The following is a 20,080-nucleotide window of genomic DNA, read 5'->3' as shown; positions in this document are numbered from 1 at the left end:
TACATTTTATTTTGGATCACAAATGACTTCTTAAGGGTCATTTGGAAATTTATGGGATTCTTTAATATCACAGTGACCAAAAAGTAGTCCTCACCTTCAGAAGACATTGGTCAAGGATATCAAACCTTTGCTAATAAATGGGGCAGCCCAACACAAAGAAGCCAATATAAAAAGATAATCTAGTATGGGAAGTTTGATGATAGTTGTTTCCTGATGCCTGATTCATTTTGTGTTAAAATGAAGTAAGGGAAGAAAGCCTTTCAATTTTGTTTTTTGTTGTTTTGTTTTGTTGTGTCATTGTTTTGTTTCATTTTGTTTTTAATGTGAGGGCATGTGACAAGTGTACTGGCTCATCACATGAGATATGAGACACGAGACAAATCCACATGGACTACCCCGAGTCCTGTGGAGGAAAAGGGACTGCCCGGCTACTCCCTCAAGGGGAGAGTGCCTCAGAGTGGCTTGGCTACCCTCTGAAGGGGAGAGTGTGCTGCCTCTTGCCTAGGCAGGCTTTTATTGGGTTTAATTAACATAGGAATACAGATACAGCTCATTAATCATTGTCAGGCAGTAAGGATCAAACCATAGATAGCATACAAAGAACTATTAGGGCTTCTTCTGAGTCAGGGTCTATCAGCTAAAAAGGCTACAAAACTTTGGGAAACAAATTCATTTTCTGCTGGGGCCTTTATCATTTAACTAAGCAAAGCAGGCTTCACAGGATTTTACATATCCTTTCTCAGGCCTGATCACCCAGGGAGCCCGCCCTTTCCAGCACGGGGCTGTACCGTCCTCTGTCATTGTTTCAGGCTTAAGTCAGACAAGGGAGGCAGGTAGCCAAGGAATTTTTGGAGACATCTTGCAGACTAAGGGGAGTCAGGCTTCATCAAAGCCAAGGGGTGAGGGTCCATCACCCCCTTTCTCCATAGCCCCCCAAATCCTTCCCTGGGCCTCCATGTGATCATACCTGTCTTAGGTCGTTTCCCTCCTTGGGCAATCTTACCTGTCACTGGCTAACTGATGAAGCATTGGGGGCTAGTTTTGAAAAAAGGAGCAGAAGCAGTGCTCCTGCCAGGGAGGTAAGCTTTGTCTCCTTAGTGGCCTATGGTCCAAAGGTTGCTCACTCAGCCTTAGCCATGGGGTGGTGGGGGGGTGGTCACAGCTGCTGAAACCGGGCAATTTCCAACAGGCATGAAATAAAGGCACAGGCATGAAACTCTAGAATGTAAAACAAAGTGTGACTAAGTTTTCTTTGGACAGTACTGTTAATGGGAAGATGAAACACAAATCTTGAAAATAAATACAAATAAAACAGACTTCCTCTAGGCACTGGTGCCTACTTTGTTATAATGTAAAGAATATACTTCAGTAAAAGGTTTGAATGTATTCGTCATGATTATATTAGAGGTCCCAAGTAAATTGTTAACTAGTACACCATCATCTATGTTTAGGCACACACTATGACAGAATAAACTATTGTAGTTACCATAAAATGTTTGAGCACAATAAAATATTGATAGCATTGCTCTTATGATGAGTACTGCATGACTTTCCAAAAACTTCACCATCACAATGGTTAAAATTTTATTTTTGGGTTTTATGATGATTGCTAGCTTAATCCCAGTACTGTCATGGTATTGTAGAAGGAAAGTGTGGTTAAATTCATAATTGAATGGTCTGATTATTGGCCAATGAAGTGTACACAAAATCCTTAATAAAAGTTCATATTTCCTTGGGTTCAAGTGGCAACTTCCAATTCACTTAACAAAAAGGCTGAGGTGCAAAAAATAATTTTCTACTTGGTCTTTCCCCTGAATTCTTGTAACAATGACAAGACCTTAAGTTTAGACTTACATATCAGTGCCGTGGTAACCAACTGGTAGTTGATAAAGAAAATTCTCCTCTGTGGGCTCAGTTTTTCCTCTGTCTACTTATTCCACTTTAATATATTTATTTATCAAAATGTCAATAACCCCACTCGAGAGTTTCACCTCTAATTCAGGTTGTGTCAGTCAACTCAGTACTTACATTCCTAATACTGAATAGTAGTTCTAAGACTTCTGAAGGACGAGGGAGAAGTTTTCCTAAAGATTTGGCATCTGATGTGGAGAAAAACTTTTCGACTTCCAGTCTTAGCTGACAGATCTTATATCCTCTATATGTTTTATCTTTTACTCCCCTAAACTGCATAAATAAGGACCTGTCTTACTATCTTGGTCTAGGGCTTCACCTTGATCTAGAAGGTTTAACAGCAGCCTTGGCACTACTGACATTTCAGGCAGGATTACTCATTATTGGAGTTGAGAACTGGGGGTGAGGGTTATCCTGTACACTGTAAGATGTTTAGCATCATCTCCGGTTCTCTATGTATGAAATGCCAGTATCAGCATGCAGTTGTTCTTGAACACGTGCATACCCGCAATTGTGATAACCAAAAGTATCTCAGACATTGTAAAATGACCCCTGAAGAAATCCAAAATAAACCCGGGTTGGAAAATACTGCTCTAGGGAATGTTAGAAAGTGACAGAGAATCTCTCTCTATCACACAATCATGTCTCAGCCAGACAGTAACAACATGGCAGCTGCTCTTTGCCTTTATGTAGAGACCCCTCTAACAAATACAAGATGATGACCTAGGCCCCGGTCAGTCCTTGGAAAACTTTCTATCAAGACCTTTACAAGCTGGACTTCCGCCAAGATGGAGGCATAGGTGGATGTGCCGTGCCTTCTCCCACAACCAAGATTAGAGAAAACTAAATCTTAGCAACAGAAAACACAGCCAGAACACGGAAAATTGAACTTTTCGGAAGTCCGTTAACAACAAATTCTTCAGCCTGACCGGTAAGGGGCGAAACCAGCGGCTGGCGGAGCAGGGTTGCACAGGAGGACTCGGCCAGACACACTCAGGCCCGCGGAATCCAGGCACAGGGTCAGACCTAGTGAGCGACCCAGCGAGCAACCAGGCGAGCGACCTCGGGGGAGACAGCCAGGCCCGGGGCTGCGTGTTGACTGAGGTCGCGCATTTGTGCGCGGGTGGACAGGCGAGGGAGTGGGCGGTTGGACCGGGCCGGCAGGTCCCCACGGCAAACGGCAGTGGAGGGCGCCGCCATTTCCCTGCTCTGACCCCACCTCCACATACAGCGTCATAACCCAGCGACTCTGAGTGGCCCGGCCCAGGTGAACCACCTAAGGCTCTGCTCCTCCACACCCAGCTGTGAGAAGCGGCAGAGGGGGTTGCCATTTCCCCACTCTGGCCACGCCCCCACGTACAGCGTCACAACCCAGCGACCTGGGAATCCAAGCCGACACTTCTCACACTTAAAGGGCCCAAACAGACCAAGAATGGCGCAGGAGGATCTCAGAGCCCCAGAAATAAATCTAAGCGATGAAGAAATAGCAAAACTCACAGACGCACAGTTTAAAAAATTGGTGATCAGGATCCTCACAGAACTGGTTGATTATACGGACAAATTAGACAAATATATGAAGGCGAAACTAATTGAAATGAATGGAATTGCACAGGACACCAATAGCAATGAAAAGGAAACTGGGACTCAAATCAATGGAGTGGACCAGAAGAAAGCAAATAATGGCCAAACAGAAAAGAGTCAAGAAGCAAGAATTCAAAGAAATGAGGAGAGTCTTAGGAACCTCCAGGACATCTTTAAATGCTCCAACATCCGAATTATAGGGGTACCAGAAGGGGGAAAGGCACAGCCACCAGTGGAAAACTTATTTGAACAAATAATAAAGGAGAATTTCCCCAATCTGGCAAAGGGAAATAGACTTCCAGGAAATCCAGGAAGCTCAGAGAGTACCAAAAAGTTGGACCCAAGAAGGAACACACCAAGGCACATCGTAATTACATTAGCCAAGATTAAAATGAAGGAGAGAATCCTAGAAGCAGCAAGAGCTAAGGGGACAGTCACCTACAAAGGAGTCCCCTTCAGACTGTCAGCGGATTTCTCAAAAGAGACCTTACAGGCAAGAAGGGGCTGGAAAGAGGTATTCCAAGTCATGAAATCTAAAGACCTACAACCAAGATTGCTCTATCCAGCAAAACTTTCATTTAAAATGGAAGGACAGATAAGGTGCTTCTCAGATAAGATCAAATTCAAGGAGTTCATCATCACCAAGCCCTTATTATATGAAACGTTAAAGGGACTTATTGAAGAAAAAGAAGTTAAAGAAACGTGAACAGTGAAAGGACAACAAACTCACAGTTATTAACGACCACACCTAAAATGAAAGAAAAACTAAAAGGACAGCTAGATCAGGAGTGGAAACATAGAAATGAAGATCTCAAGGAGGGTTAGCAACAGGGGAGTGGGAGGAGGAGAAGGGGGGAGAAGGTACAGAAAATAAGTAGCATAGACAGTAGATAGAAAATAGATGGGGGGCAAGAATAGCATGGGAAATATAGAATCTAAAGGACTTGAGACACATGGTCATAAACTAAAGGGGGGGTAATGGTGGGGTGGGGGGTAGGGTGGAGGGGAATAAAGGGGGAATAGAACAACTGTAACAGCATAATCAATAAAAAAATATTTAAAAAAAAAAAAGACCTTTACAAGCTTATATGCCACACTTGTACACTGAATCCCAAAATCCAAACCCTGCAGGCAAGATATCTTGGGATATTCACAGATACAGATTGTGGATATTTCAAATGAAACCATAGAAAATACATTAATGAGGGCCCTGGTCCTTTGAATTTATTGCATATTTCAAAAAGATACCCAGATATATAGTTAAAGGCATGAGTAAACACAAGTGTATTTTGTAGTTATCATTAAACGTTTTCAGGGATAAATTCCTCCCATCGATCTGCCAACAGCAACCAAGGTTCAGCTACAAGAGGAGGGTGTACTCAACCCACATAAAGGGCACATCTCCAGTACCCAGCATGGATAATAGGGGAGGCTGTGCTTCTGGACCCTATAGGACACCTACTACATTAGGCCACTTTGTCAAGATGTGGAGTCAAAGCAGCTCTACCTAATTCATAGAAACAAACACAGGGAAGCTGCCAAAATGAGGAGACAAAGAAACATGGCCAAAATGAAGGAACAGAATAAAACTCCAGAAAAAGAGCTAAATGAAATGGAGAAATGCAATCTATCAGATGCAGAGTTCAAAACACTAGTTATAAGGATGCTCAAGGAACTTAGTGAAGACCTTACCAGCATAAAAAAGTTCTGTTACTAAACAGAGGTCCAAGTGGGGGGCAATATTTGGCCCACCGAGGGATGCTAAAAAATGTTACAAAAAACAGGGGCCCCTCCCAAGGATGGTATACTAATACCTACCGGGCTCGTCAGTTTGCTGCCAGAGGAAAGACATCTCTCAATGCCAGAGATTTGTGAAAAGGAAAGGAAAGGTTTATTTAAAGCTATACAGACTTAAAGTAGTGACCCAATGTCCCCATTAATGTATCAAAGTCATTTAGGATAACCACAGACGTTCACAGCACTCCCTTCCCCTTGCCCTAATTTGGGATATTGTATCTCGGGAAAAGTAGCACACGTCCATGTCTCAGGCCGCTGGCACCATATCGCCATCCAGACAGGACCTCTAATTAATCCAAAGCCATGTGGCACCCTCTCATGGTCTACTGGCAAAGAGTTCTTTCACCCTTCTTCCAGGCAAAGTCTCTCCTGCTTCCCAGGCCATGTGGCCAAAGGGAGCATCCCGAAGTCACATGGGCCTTTTCTACCAGAGCTGCAGGGTTCTGCACTCTTCTGGCCAAAACCGCATGGTTTTTTCCTTCACATGACTGCAAAGATGGTAGGGTCACCACTCTGGCAAAGCCGAGTGGCAGTTCTCTGCTAAAGCCGCATGGCGATTCTCTCTCAGATGGCTGTGGGAGTCCCCATTCTGGCTGAAAGCTTGTGGTTCTCTCCCTCCAATGGCCAAGAGGAAGTCCTCACTCTGCCCCAAACCTCATGGCCCCCTCTCCAATGGCCGCCACGTCTGCATTTAAATCCCATGCCAGTCCTCCTTTGCAGCCCCATTTCCAATTCCTCCTACAATTGGTTACACCTGCCAGGACTCCCATATCCTCCCAGCTTTACTGGGCTGCCTAGTGAGTCTAGGTAGGTGTGGCTCCATGGCGTGGAGTCAATAAATTCCAAACTCTCATGTAGGCACTGTAACTCAGGGGACTATCCCCCAGTTACATCCTGGGTAGAAGTCTCCCTTCTCCCCGGCTCAAAGTAGGGCCACAGCTATTTAACATATCTATGAAACCAGTTAAAGGTTATAGATATGTTAAATGACCATTCCAGAGGTTAGCTGTGAAACTGTTGCTAGGCAAAACAGCTCTCAGTGGCCCTGCTTCATTTGTCCCTTCCCCCAACTGACACCTGTTGGGGGGGAGTAAGAGGTTAGGGCATCTTATATGTCTTTGTAATATTTCCTGAATACCTTGAGTTCTGGACCCCATTCCAAATCCCTTTTTTTGGGAGTGCCCTCTTGGCTGCACCCTGTTACAGTTCCAGTCAGAGAAAAAAAGGATCCACTCTTTGAAATAGAGAATAATTTACGGGGAAATGACAATTGAGTGGATGAAGCTGGGAATCAAATTGATAATTTGTAACATAATGAAACAATAATCAACCAGTCAGAACAAGAAGAAGAAAAGAAAAGAATAATAATAATAAGAATAATAAAAACTTTGATAGTGTAAGCAGCCTGTGGGACAACTACAAGCAATCCAACATTCACTTCAGAAGGGTTCCCGAAGGAGAAGAGAAAGAACAATAAATGAAAATCTACTGACGGGCACCTAGGTTGCTTCCAACCCTTGGCTATTGTAAATTGTGCTGCTATGAACATTGTGGTGCATAGGTTCTTTGGGATTGGTGTTTTAGGGTTCTTAGGATATAATCCTAGCAGTGGAAATGCTGGGGCAAAAGGCAGGTCCATTTTTAGTTTTCTGAGAAAATCCCATACTGTTTTCCACAGTGGTTGTACCAGTCTGCAATCCTAACAACAGTGAACTAGGGTCCCCTTTTCCCCACAACCTCTCCAACATTTGTTATTTGTTGCTTTGTTTATGATAGCCATTCTGACCAGTGTAAAGTGGTATCTCATTGTGGTTTTAATTTGCATCTCTCTGATGGCTAGTAATATTGAGCATCTTTTCATGTGTCTCTAGATCTGCTGTCTGTCCTCCTTGGAGAATTGTCTGTTCAAGTCCTTTTCCCATTTTTTAATTGGGTTAGTTGTCTTCTTAGAGTGCAGTCGTGTGAGTTCTTTGTATATTTTGGAGATTAAACCCTTGTCTGAGGTATCATTGGCAAATATGTTTTCCCATACAGTTGGTTGTCTTTTTATTTTAATACTGATCAAAAAATTATGGTACATATACACAATGGAATTCTATGCAACAGAAAGAAAGAAGGAGCTCCTACTCTGCAACAGCATGGATGGAACTGGAAAGCATTATGCTGAGTGAAATAAGCCAGGTGGTGAAAGACAAATACCATATTATCTCACCTTTAACAGGAAGCTAAACAATGAAACAAACAAGCAGGCAAAATAAAAACAAAGACACTGAAATAGAAAACAGGGGGACAGCGACCAGAGGGGAGAGGAGAGGAGAGGGAATTTCAGGGGAAATAGGAGAGGGATTTAGAGGAACTAGTATAAAGGACACAGGGACAACAACTAAGGAGGGTGAGGATGGGAGGAATGTGGGGAGCACGGGGCGGGGTGGGCTGGGATGGGAGTAGTAGACAGAAAACTGTACTGGTAAAATAATTAAATAAAAAATATGTTTCGACAACAACAACAACAAAAAGAAAATCTACTTGAAAAAATAATGAAAGAAAACTTCCCTAATTTGGTGAAGGAAATAGACATACAAGTCCAGGAAGCACTGAGACTCTCAAACAAAATGGATGTGAAGAGGCCCACTCCAAAACACATCATAATTGAAGTGCCAAAGGACTCATGGACAAAGACAATGGGGTTGGTGGGGAGGATTGAAAGTGGAAGGTGGGGGTTGGGTTTGATAGAGCAGAAGAGAGTCATGGAGGGGAAATGTAGAGAACCATAACTGAACAGTAAGTAAAATAATAAAATAAAACCAAAAAGAAATGCCAAAGTTTAAAGATAAAGAGATGGGAGGGTGACTGTGGAAGAATGCATGAGAGGTGAGGGGATTAAGAAGTACAAATAGATAGTTACAGAATAACCTTGGGGATGTGAAGTACAGTATACTAAGGGGAGGAGCCAAAGAACTTACACAGAGGACCCAAGGACATAAAAAGGGTGGGGGCATTGCCTGAGGGAGTGGGTGTGCTGGGTGGAGGGGAGCCCAGGGGGGAAAATCAGGGAAACCACAGTAGCATAATCAATAAAATATAATTTAAAAAACTGAAAAGTTTTCAGACCAAAAATAAAACCAAAATAACACAAAGGTGGTTAAAAGAAGGATTCACAGGAACAAGTATAAAGGACACATGGACAAAAACCAAGGCAGGGAGGAAATGGGAGGGAGGTGGGGAGCACTTGGGGATGGGCTGGGATGGGAGGAGAAGACAGAAAACTGTACTTGAACAATAATTAAATAAATTTTAAAAATATTTATGCTTTAAACTTTTTTCATTGGTTATTCAGAAATAGGTTCTTCTCCTAAATAATAAAGTCCCCCATGTCTCCAACTTTGGGATCTCAGCTTTTGACTGAGGAAAATCAAAATCAAGCTTCCTTTACTAAGTTGTCAACACACCACATTTCAGAAAGCTGACAACAAATATCTTCATTACTTAAAATATCTCACAGATACTGAGACTTCTTACAGTGATTGAATTTCCTGCCTGAAATGAAGGCAGACTTATAACTATGTAGGCCATTTCATTTTTAAAAAAAATGAAGTATTAGCTATGTGTTTCTTTATAATATGTCCAGAGACCTTAATTCAAGAACTCATTGTATTGAACAACTTTTTGACATAATTGTTGCACTTTTCTTGTTTTTAGAGTAAATTAGACTATCTTCAGAATCTCAAGGGACTTGTTTTAAAAGAATGAAAATAAATATATATTCATATCAAATGACTTCAAAATAAAAATAATAAAAGATGCACAAACAACTTTTTTCTTAAATAAGAAACTTCAAAAATTGAATCTAAATGCATTCTGATTTTAGAAAATCTCTTGAATGTCCCAGGGAAGCAAAGGAGAGAGGCTGTCACCAACAGAGCAAGACTTAGAGGAAAGAGTGGGAAAATGCTCTCTAGTCCAAAAAGTTAATAATTGCTCATGACATATGTACATTTACATAAAGGTATGTGGATCATTGTTATTTAGGTGTCCAAAAAGTTCTTCTCAATAAAAATGAAAGAGACCTAAATATATTAAACTGTCACTAACACTATCCTAACCAACTTTAAGAAATAGGCATTATCACCAAGCCCTTATTATATGAAATGTTAAAGGGACTTACCCAAGAAAAAGAAGATAAAAAAGATGAACAGTAAAAGGACAGCAAACTCACAGTTATTAAGAACCACACCTAAAACAAAAGCAAACTAAGAGGACAGCTAGAACAGGAGCAGAGCCATAGAAATGGAGATCACATGGAGGGTTAGCAACAGGGGAGTGGGAGAAGGAGAAGGGGGGAGAAGGTACAGAAAATAAGTAGCATAGATGGTAGGTAGAAAATAGAGGGGGGGGCAAGAATAGTATGGGAAATATAGAATCTAAAGGACTTGAGACACGTGGTCATAAACTAAAGGGGGGAATACTGGGGGAGGGGGTGTGCAGGGTGGAGGGAAATGAAGAGGGGGAAACAGAACAACTGTAATGGCATAATCAATAAAATATATTTAAAAAAAGAAATAGGCATCATTACCCTGGCTGGTATAGCTCAGTGGATTGAGCACGGTCTGTGAAACAAAGGGTCACCAGTTTGATTCCCAGTCAGGGTACATGCCTGGGTTGTGGGCTAGGTCCCCAGTGGGGGCCATGTGAGAGGCAACCAAACATTGATGTTTCTCTCTCTCTTTTTACCTCCCTTCCTCTCTCTCTAAAAATAAATAAAATCTTTTAAAAAAAAGAATCAGGCATCATCAACCACACCATGAGGTTACATTGTACCAGTTTCCAGTCAACTCACTTTGCCCTTCTCCCACAAATAGCTGTTATGTGACCTGAAACAGTCTTGCCTCTTCTTGAAATTCATAGAAGTTATATCATACAGTATACGCTTTGTCTCTGATATTTTCTTTCATAAAATACTTCTTTGGATTCATCCATGTTGCCATATTGCATATATCAGTAAGTCATTCCTTTAGGTCACTGAGAAATATGTCATTAACATGAATATACCACAGTTTACCCATTCTCCTGATGATGGATATTTGAGTTTAGTTCAGCATTATTATGAGTAAAGCTGCTATACATATTTTTCCAATTCTTTTGTAGACTTTTCTTAGGTGAAGTGATAGTGGAAATAATTAATCATACATAGAATATATATAACTTTAAAAAAATATCACATGGTGCTCCAAAATGGTTGTATCATTTTTATACCCACCACCAATACTGGACATGTCAGAAGGTCTACAAAGTTGCTGACTGCTGATGTCATTAGTCTTTAGTTTTTCTGCTTTAGTAGGTATAAAGGGCATCTTCTAATCAGAATATTTTCTCCTGGTAAAAATTTTTAGTTTTTCTATACAGGTCTTGCCTATATTTTTCAACTTAATTCTAAATATTTTTATGTTATTGTAAACTACATTTTCTTAAATTTATGTTTTCCCATTTTCTAGTCACAGATATATAATTTTATATACAGTTTATAATTAGGCTTTGTATCATATAATTTTACTACATACACATAAGAGAACTAAACAATGATATTTATAGATGTCACTGAATAGTCTATTTACTCAATTAGGTCTTTTGTGAATAAAAATAATTTTATTACTTCCTTTCCAATCTTGGTGCTTTTATTACTTGATGGAACAAAATAGGGTGTGGATTACAAGGTTGAACAGCAGGCTGAGTATCTTTACCTTGTTTCTGATTTGTAGGGAAAAAATGGTCAATATTCCACCATTAGATTTCATTTTAATGGTATTACCTGATCACTTTTTATTCATTTGAGGAAGATGTCTTTTATTCCTAGTTTTCTCAGAGTTTTTAATTATAAATGAATGTTACTTTTCTTTAATCCAAAATGTCTTTTATGTGCCTTGAGATGATCAGATAAATTCTTATTTTTATATTTACAGTGATTGCGGTGATTGATGTAAACATGTGAAACCAACTTTACATTCTAGAGAGTAAACTTCAATGGTCATGATACATTAGCCATTGTATATATTGCTTGATAAGATTAGTTAATAAGTTGTTAAGAAATTTTTGTGTCTGGGTTCATGTTTATTGATTTATATTTCTTTCTGGTAATGTCTGAGAGGTTCGGGGGGTTAGGGATTTTATATTGGTCTCAAAAATGAGTTGAAATATCATTTGACTACTTGTTTCTGAAAAATTTATGTGGAGTATTTTTTCTTAAATTTTTCATTTAATTTATTAGTAAAATGGTCTGAGCCTCTGTTTTTCTGTTTGATAATGAACTAACATAATAATTATAGAGCTACTCACATTTTTATTATTTCATCATGTACCAGTTTTTATAAATAAACTGAGTTTTGCAGGGAGCTCATCTAATTCACTTGCTGAATTTATTACCATGAAGTTGTTAATGAGATTCCTCATTATAATTCAAAATGTATATAATTATAAACCCTGCATTAGTCCTAATATTGGTAATGTGGTTTTTTTTGCCTTCATCAGTCTTTCTAGAACTCAACCCATTTAAATAATCTTTTATAAAAATCCACACTTTAGAATTTTAAGTTTTCTCTAATTTTATTTTCTCTTTCATTGATTTTGGCTTATAGATCAATAATATTCTCTCTTTAACTTTGATTCAATATTTTTCTAATTTTAAAGTGGAGATTTAAAACATTGATTTTAAACTTTTTATAATATAAGGAATTAAAGCTATAAATCCTACTGTATGAATTATAAGTAGTAACTCACAATTTTCAATATATTGTTGTTCAGTTGTTTTTTAGATAAATATGTATTCTGATTTCTATTTGACCACTGGCTTAGAAGGAACTGCTTATTTTTCAAATATTTGTGTTGTTACATGACACTGAGTTGGCTAAGACTCCTGCAGACTCAATGAATGAATGATATCCACAGTGTCTTATACTCAACAGCCCTGCTCTGTTCCTGTAGACTCATTTTAGTGTCTCCTCTTATGGAGTCAATCCATCTCATATTTGGTCTTCCTCTTTTCCTGTTGCCTTCTATTTTCCCCCAGCATTATTGCCCTTTCCAAAAAACCCTGTCTTCTCACAACGTGCTTGGAGGAGGACAGCCTCAGTTTTGTCATTTTTACCTCCAGCTGTGTTTCAAGCTTAATTTGCTCTAGGACTCACTTGATTGTCTTCCTGACAGTCCAAAGGTATCTATAAGAGTTTGCCTCCAATGCCATATTTCAAGTGAATCATTTTTTCTTCTATCAGCTTTCTTCACTGTCCAGTTTTTATATATTTTCTCTATAATTCTGTTATTGATTTCTAAGTTAACTGCTTGGTCATCAGACAATATGAACTAGAGATTGTACAGAGAATTAATGGACCATACCTATGTAATACTTGTAAATCTCAAATTTAATGCTACTGTTTCATAAACCTGAAATATGTAATCTTTCAGAGCATTTAGAACAGAGTAGTTGATAACCGTGGTTGTATATCAAATTTCTTCAGCAATGTATAATTCTATGTTGGTTGGATACAAAACTAGAGATTCAGAAATAGTGAGGCAAATAATTTTAATGCACATTCTCAGATTTAAAAAAAAAAACAACATAAGACCAGGTATTTACTCAACACACCCTAATTTTATTCAATTATTTCATTCAAGATTTTTAAAGACTAATAAATTTTAAAATGTGTCAGATATGCTGACTAGAGCTTTTATGTAGTTATCAAGATACTTTGTAAAAATGTAGTTCATTTTTTATACTTATGCCAAAGTAAGTAAAACACTGTGTAAGCATGTGTTTGTTTCTGTGTGTGTTTGTGTAAGACCAACAATGATTCTATTTTTATATTGGGAAAATCTAGAATAATATTTCTCTAATAAATTATAATATTTGCCTCCATATGAAAAGTAGACTATGACACTAACTTTGTAGAGACAAATATGTTCATATAGTAATAAAACAAAGGAAAATATTATTTGAGAATACTTTGCATCATAATTTTACTTCTCAGATCTTATAGAGAACAAAAAAATTTGAAATTAATGTCAATATTGTGGTACATACTGACTCACTCATACACATAAACACATTCATACACATACATATGCCATTGAATGATCTGGATTTAGTTAAGTCCTGAAAATATTTTTAGAATCTGGTTTTACTTACACATAATGTTTTCAAAGTGCTGTCTCAATTAAAATTGTGTTGGAAGGACATTTGGAGCCTGAGGTGGGGAAATGAACTCAATCATGGTTTCAATTTTTTATTTTATTTATTTTTTAATTTTTATTTAGTTATTTTTCAAGTACAGTTTTTTTGTCTATTTCTCCCATCCCAGTCCCCCCCTACCCCGTGCTCCCCACCTCCCTCCCATTTCCACTCCCCTTAGTTCTTGTCCCTGTGTCCTTCATACTTGTTTCTCCAAATCCCTCCCCTTTTTTCCCTTTAGATTCCCTTCCCTCTCCCCTCTAGTCACTGTCCTTCTCTATTTCAGTGTCTTTGTTTTTATTCTGCTTGCTTGTTTGTTTTGTTATTTAGCTTCCTGTTAAAGGTGAGATCATATTGTATTTGTCTTTCAACACCTGGCCTATTTCACTCAGCATAATGCTTTCCAGTTCCATCCATGTTATTGCAAAGGGTAGTAGCTCCTTCTTTCTCTCTGCTGCATAGAATTCCATTGTGTATATGTACATAGAGTTTGTTATATGAGTGCTGCTCTAATATTAGTGTAAATAATAGCTGATCTATTCAACAGTAAATACTTCGCAACACATCTCCCGGATCTTAGCCCATCGTACAGGTCCCTGAATTCTATTACTGTAGTGATTAACTCTATTTGCTCACACACTATACCTATTTACTGTTCCTTACACTCACCTTACCTCAAAATTTAAAAAATGCTTTTAGATATGAAAAGTTAATGTTTTTTTCTTATACTCTATTCCTGTTGTTTTAACTATGTTAAAGTTTGTTCTAAAGGCAAACACATAGTCTCATCTCTGAGACCAAATAATATTACATAATGATAGAAATTTGAGCATGCAAAGTGTTTCTCTAGTTGGTGGTGGCAAGTGCTTAAGCATAATCATGATCATTAATAGAGTGCTTTTTGTATAAATTAACTAAAACCTTTCCCTCTTATTTTAACAGCCAAAAAGTAAACTTTGGGGCACAAGATAATTATATTCCAGGTAGGAAATAGTTCAATATGTGATTATATTCAAAGTGTGATTAAAGCAATAGCTATAATGGAATATTATTAAAAATCAACATTTTATTTTCCAAGATACCTTTTTCATGGGCTCAGTGAATATTTTCTAAAAATGTTTTGGTTCTATAGCCAAAGAAGATTAAGCAAATATGTATAGAACCATGGAGGTGTACATAGACATGTTAGAAATCAATCACATAATCTTACAGTTAAAAGCAGTGGAAAAATTGAATATACAACTTCTCACTCATGTTAGAAATGTCTTCTATTCCATTTCATTAGATTTTTATCAGGGTTTAAATTGGCCAAAAAAATGTATTGCTTGACAAGGCCAGGCAAACTTGTATTGGAAGACTTCATACATCAAGTAATTTTCCCTCATATACTGATGTTAAACATGCCTTTCATTCTGTGTATTTTCTCATTGCTCTTGCTTCTGTCTTTAGGAGATGCACAGGACAAGGCTATTTTCACTTATGCACAGTATTACCACACACATTCAAACACAGTGCAGGTACTTCTCTCACTTGTCCCATTGGTAAGCTAAATGTCTTTATTTCCATTCTAGTTTACAGGTAACTTTAGACTTCCAGGCACAGTCCTGTAGGTACTCTTGTCAATTTCTTGTGTTCCACCTCTAACAATGCAGTTCTTAGGTACACCACATCTACTATTGTAGCTTGGAAATTGATTATAAACTAAGAAGATCTAATGTAGCGGTTTTTAATCTTTTTTATATCGTGGCACACAAAAACATTACTATAATTCTGCCACAGACCAAAAAACATATCTTTTGCCTATCTGACAAAAGAAGGTATAATGTTGATTCATTCAAACCCGACAGCTGCTGTTGTGTTGGCTCTTGTCATTGTTTTAGTTGACAATCTAAAGGAAAGGAGGACAGCACCCCTGGCTAAATATTCAGAGAGAACATGTTTTAACATGTCTTGCAGCGCACCTGCTGCCTGCTGGGCTCACTGGTTGAAAATCACTGATCTAAAACATAAGCATTGAGAGTCAATCCTATATTTCCTGAACATTTTATAATAGGCACTGTACTAATTATGTGGAAGGCTTCAGAAGTAGTTGCCATGTTTTCTGTTCTCAGTATAACTATATTCCAACCAAAAAAGTATAAGACAAAAATCTAGACTGGATTAGATAGAAAGCCTAAATGGAAGCAGTAAAATGGTTTACTTCCATTATTTATCTTACAAACTATATTTGTTTTACTATCACTACTTCATATAGTTTTCTGTAAAGGTGGGAAGAATAGAAAAATCAATTTTTGTTTTCTCATAGTAATAGTAGAGAATTTCAAACATTGCCAAGTAAATGAAGACAAAATTTTAATCATTTGTTTATTTATTTACATGAAATATAATACCTAGCTGCCTTATTAGTTTTGATGAAATACTACTTACTCTAAAGTGTATATTTAATGTTTTCTTATTTTAGTCAGTGAATTAAGCAAAAAATCATGGAATCAACAACACTTTGCCCTAGAATTTCCCAAACCACAGCGGCCAGGAACAAAAATGAGATCAAGACCTTCCCAATTACAAAATAATACACTTTCTGTGAGTATTAAGATCATACAATTTTCCTAGTTATAAACTTATAAAGTCACATATAGTTATATATTATAATAGATCATCACTGACCAATGAGATTTATGCGATGATGGAAATACTTTAATTATTTACATACCAATGTACCTATTTAGCACAAAATGAGGCTAGTGTTACTAAGAAATCGAATTTTATATTTTAGTTCAATTTAATTCACATGTGGCTCTTAAATGTCATATGAGACAGTAAAGTTAAAGGTAATTCAAATTCTACTACTTGAAGAGAGTAAATGTATTTTATTTGCATTTCACTGTATAAAAATGTATCCTTTATTTCACATTAACTATTTGCTCAGTAAACCTACAATATAGAAAATATATATCCAAAAGCACAAAAATCTGTAGATCCTAATGCCACAGTTAGTGTAAACATTTGAAAAATATTACCCAGCTGGAGAAATCTCCTCATTTGAATCATTATACTTTTTGATGAAGTTTCAATGCTTCCTCATTTCCTGTAATTTAGAATTCAGGATTCTGAATTTGGAAGATAAATATTTCTCAAGGTTTCTGAAGTCATCAGGGGATATAAAAATGTGAAAAGAAAAGTTTTCACAAGATAAATGTATCATCAACTCTTGTTTATTTTAGGAAATGTATCCAATCTGTACTGATCCAGGTTTCTTCTGCCTCCTCATATTTTCTTTTATTCTTTGTCCAATTTATTTTCCCACGATTTGTTAACATTCCTTCCAAAATTTCCTATTTTTTGCAATTAAGTTTTTGCAAATATTTGGTCACAAGTTGAAAACAAAATGCATCATTCTACACAAATTAATATGTACCGAACGTTGTATTTTTCATTGTTGCAGTTTCATAAGTGAGGATAATTTATATCTTGCCATGCAGGCTGATTTTCAGGCTTTTACTTTTAACTACCATTAGCATTGTAAGTTCCAGAGACCTTGAATGGATCAACAGAGACTAGGATCTGCCTGAACAGAAAACTGTTAGATATTAGAAAATAGTTAGTTTCCAAGTTAGTCTCAGAATGGAGACTAGGAAAGATGTTTCAAGAATTCAAAACACAGAGTCAAAAAAAAAAAGCCTTTTCCAGCCTGTGAAGAGAGATTCTGGTATGTCATTAGTAAGTGAATGTCTGTATCAATTTTAATATACAATAATGTAGGAGTTATGAAAGTACTCTAAATTGAAATTAGATCTAAAATTAGGCATGTCCAGCAATAGTTCAAGAAGAATAAAATTGGAAAAGCAAAAATTAACTATAAAATCTACAACTTATTTGCTATTTCTTAAAACCTAAAATATTTTCATTATTGAAGTTAAAATGTATTTTGGTATCTGGTAACAAAGGCTGTGCAACTCATACACATTATTTATAATTATTCTAACCAATATTACAGAAATATAATGAAGACCAATTTTCGGGAGGTTCTAGACGACCCTTATGGATGCACCGGTCTTTAATGATGATTTCCGAAAAACCATCAGTTTATTTAGCTGCCAGGAGACAGCCTCCATATAAAGCAACTCATCCCCGCAGTGTAGAGAAACCTTTATCCACAACAATAGGTAAGAGAAATAAAGAAGACAAGGAGGACCAATTAGATTTGGTAGCTGAATCCACAGTTTCACGGGAGTCAAAAGAATCTACAAAAGAGTCAAAGAAAGCGCAGGCTTTAGGAACAGAAACAAAAGGCAAAAAAACAGACAGTGCAAAAACAGTTGACAAAAAGGATAAGAAAAGTTCAAAAAAGGGCAAGGGCTCAGTTACGGAATCAGAAGGTGAGAAAGGAGACACAAAGAAAGACTCAAAAAAATCTAAGAAAAGTTCAAAGAAGGACAAGGGGTCTGGTTCAGAATCAGAAGAGGAAAAAGGAGATACAAAGAAAGACTCAAAAAAATCTAAGAAAGGTTCAAAGAAGGACAAGGGGTCTGGTTCAGAATCAGAAGAGGAAAAAGGAGACACAAAGAAAGACTCAAAAAAATCTAAGAAAGGTTCAAAGAAGGGCAAGGGGTCTGGTTCAGAATCAGAAGAGGAAAAAGGAGACACAAAGAAAGACTCAAAAGATAAAAGTTCAAAGAAGGGCAAGAAGTCAGCTGCAGAATCTGGAGATGCAACAAAAGATGCAAAAGAGGCTAAAGATGAGAAAAAAGATACAATAAAATCCAGTGAAAAAGGTGATGAATCAAAGGGCAAGAAAGATGCCAAGAAAAGTTCCAAGAAAGATGCCAAAGCAGACAGTGACCCAGAATCTGCTGATGTGAAGAAGGATGCAAAAAAAGATTCCAAGAAGGAATCAAAAAAGGAATTAAAGAAGGAATCAAAGAAGGAATTAAAGAAGGGATCAAAGAAGGAATCAAAGAAGGAATTAAAGAAGGGCAAGTAGGCATTGGACAATGATTCGAAAGTTTAAGAGTCTGAAACTGAATCTGTGAGTGAAGAGGGTAGGTTCAAATATTTAATCAAATACTTTCAAAAATGAGGCAAAGAACAATACAAAGAAAGACAGAAAATCTTCATAAAAATATAAGAATGATGTTAAGAAAAATTAACTGATTCACACTGATGGATTTGAAGCATACTTATGATAAATTTGGAGATATAAAGGATTAAATGAAAGATTCCTAGGAAGATTAAAATAATATTCATGTAGGATGCAGAAGTTAATGATATTGAATCTATAAATATGAAAAAAATCGATGAAGGTTTTGATATAATTCAAGAAGGTAGATTTGGAGTCCATTGCTTCAAGCAATTTGAAGTTACAGCCACAGATTTAAGTATAAAACCACAGAGGCCATGAGAAGAAGTCAAACAAATTTCAGAAAGTCTACTTTCAAATAAATATAAATTCAAATTAAAGGTACTATTCCTCAAAAAAATAAAAGAAAAAAATATTGTTACTTTCTTGGAACACTATACCACCATCTCTGAAGTGTAAATAGCTACAACCAGGTTCATGGATGTTGAATGTTCCACTTCCAGTCAGGTTAAACACAGTTGGTAAGTTAATTTTGTTTTATTTTAAGTCAAAATGAATTAAATGATTGAATTAATTTATAGGTTTAAATTGACACCACTTTAATAAAATCTCTGTAATCTGCTGATTAGATTTTGGCTAGAATTTTATCGAATTTTAACTTTCTCATCATAAGAAAAATTTGAAGAATTTGGTGAAAACACCACATAAATGAAGATTAATGAAAAGGTTAAGGGAAGTAGAATTATTTTTCATGAGGGAGAAGAGACTGCTTGATGGTACGTTATAACTTTAACAATTATTTATTATAAGTGTTTTTGTCTTTTAAATAGAAAATGGTGTCTAACTTATCCCCATTTTATTATTGTCCAAATCACTAACCTGAGTAGGTATATTAAGTAGGTTCCTGATAAGTTGCTAAATACATGCGGAAAACCAAATTAAGCAGCATTTAGAGTCTAACACAATGAGATATCTACATATTATTTATATAGGAAAACAACTTTATATTTTCATAACTATATTAAATTTTCCTGTGACCATAAGTCCAATTAATGTGAAAGAATTCAGCATAATAAAAAAATGCAAACCCTTGAACTTCCCAATTAGTGACAATTAAATATCTTCTGATCTAAAATATTCTCTTAGATAAACTCAACATTGTTGCAGAACGTTCTAAGGGACTTTCTTCCTCCTTTATCTTGACACCATAAAATGTGAATACAAGAGAAAGCTTGATAATAAAGGAAGAAGCTTCCTACCAACATGCTCTCAAGAACGAGCTTTCTTTAAAACAAGAGGTAAAATTGTTTTGCCTACTAAACATTGGCTGCTGTCCCCCTACATCACCTACTTAAGGATTAATGGTCCTTGTATCTCATGGTTTTCCAGGAGGCCCTACCTTGCTGACTGGATCAGTCGTAAGAGCTGTAATGCCAGAGTCAAATCCTGCCCCATAGTTCTCCTTGCCCCTTTTCAGGAGACTCCTCATTCTC

At 36.9% G+C, this 20,080-nt stretch overlaps 1 protein-coding gene across 1 annotated transcript; it reads left to right on the top strand.

Moving 5' to 3' along the window:
* The first annotated feature begins 13,058 nt into the window (after positions 1-13,058).
* CYLC2 (cylicin 2) lies at positions 13,059-18,491 on the top strand. Its single transcript, XM_037139354.2, has 4 exons — positions 13,059-13,066; positions 14,450-14,490; positions 15,969-16,090; positions 17,505-18,491. Exons 1-4 carry the CDS (start codon positions 13,059-13,061, stop codon positions 18,489-18,491), a joined length of 1,158 nt encoding a protein of 385 aa, XP_036995249.2.
* Positions 18,492-20,080: the final 1,589 nt, after the last annotated feature.

The sequence above is a fragment of the Artibeus jamaicensis genome, unplaced genomic scaffold (genome assembly GCF_021234435.1).
Source record: "Artibeus jamaicensis isolate MK-2021 breed Jamaican fruit bat unplaced genomic scaffold, CSHL_Jam_final scaffold_1964, whole genome shotgun sequence".
Classification (NCBI taxonomy): domain Eukaryota; kingdom Metazoa; phylum Chordata; class Mammalia; order Chiroptera; family Phyllostomidae; genus Artibeus; species Artibeus jamaicensis.
This window is presented reverse-complemented; position numbering and strand designations above follow the sequence as displayed.

Bases quoted from the DNA above. Each gene is read 5' to 3' on its own strand.
- CYLC2 (XM_037139354.2), top strand. The intron at 14,491-15,968 runs GTAGGAAATAGT...TTCTTATTTTAG, and splicing joins ACAAGATAATTATATTCCAG to TCAGTGAATTAAGCAAAAAA. The intron at 16,091-17,504 runs GTGAGTATTAAG...CCAATATTACAG, and splicing joins TACAAAATAATACACTTTCT to AAATATAATGAAGACCAATT.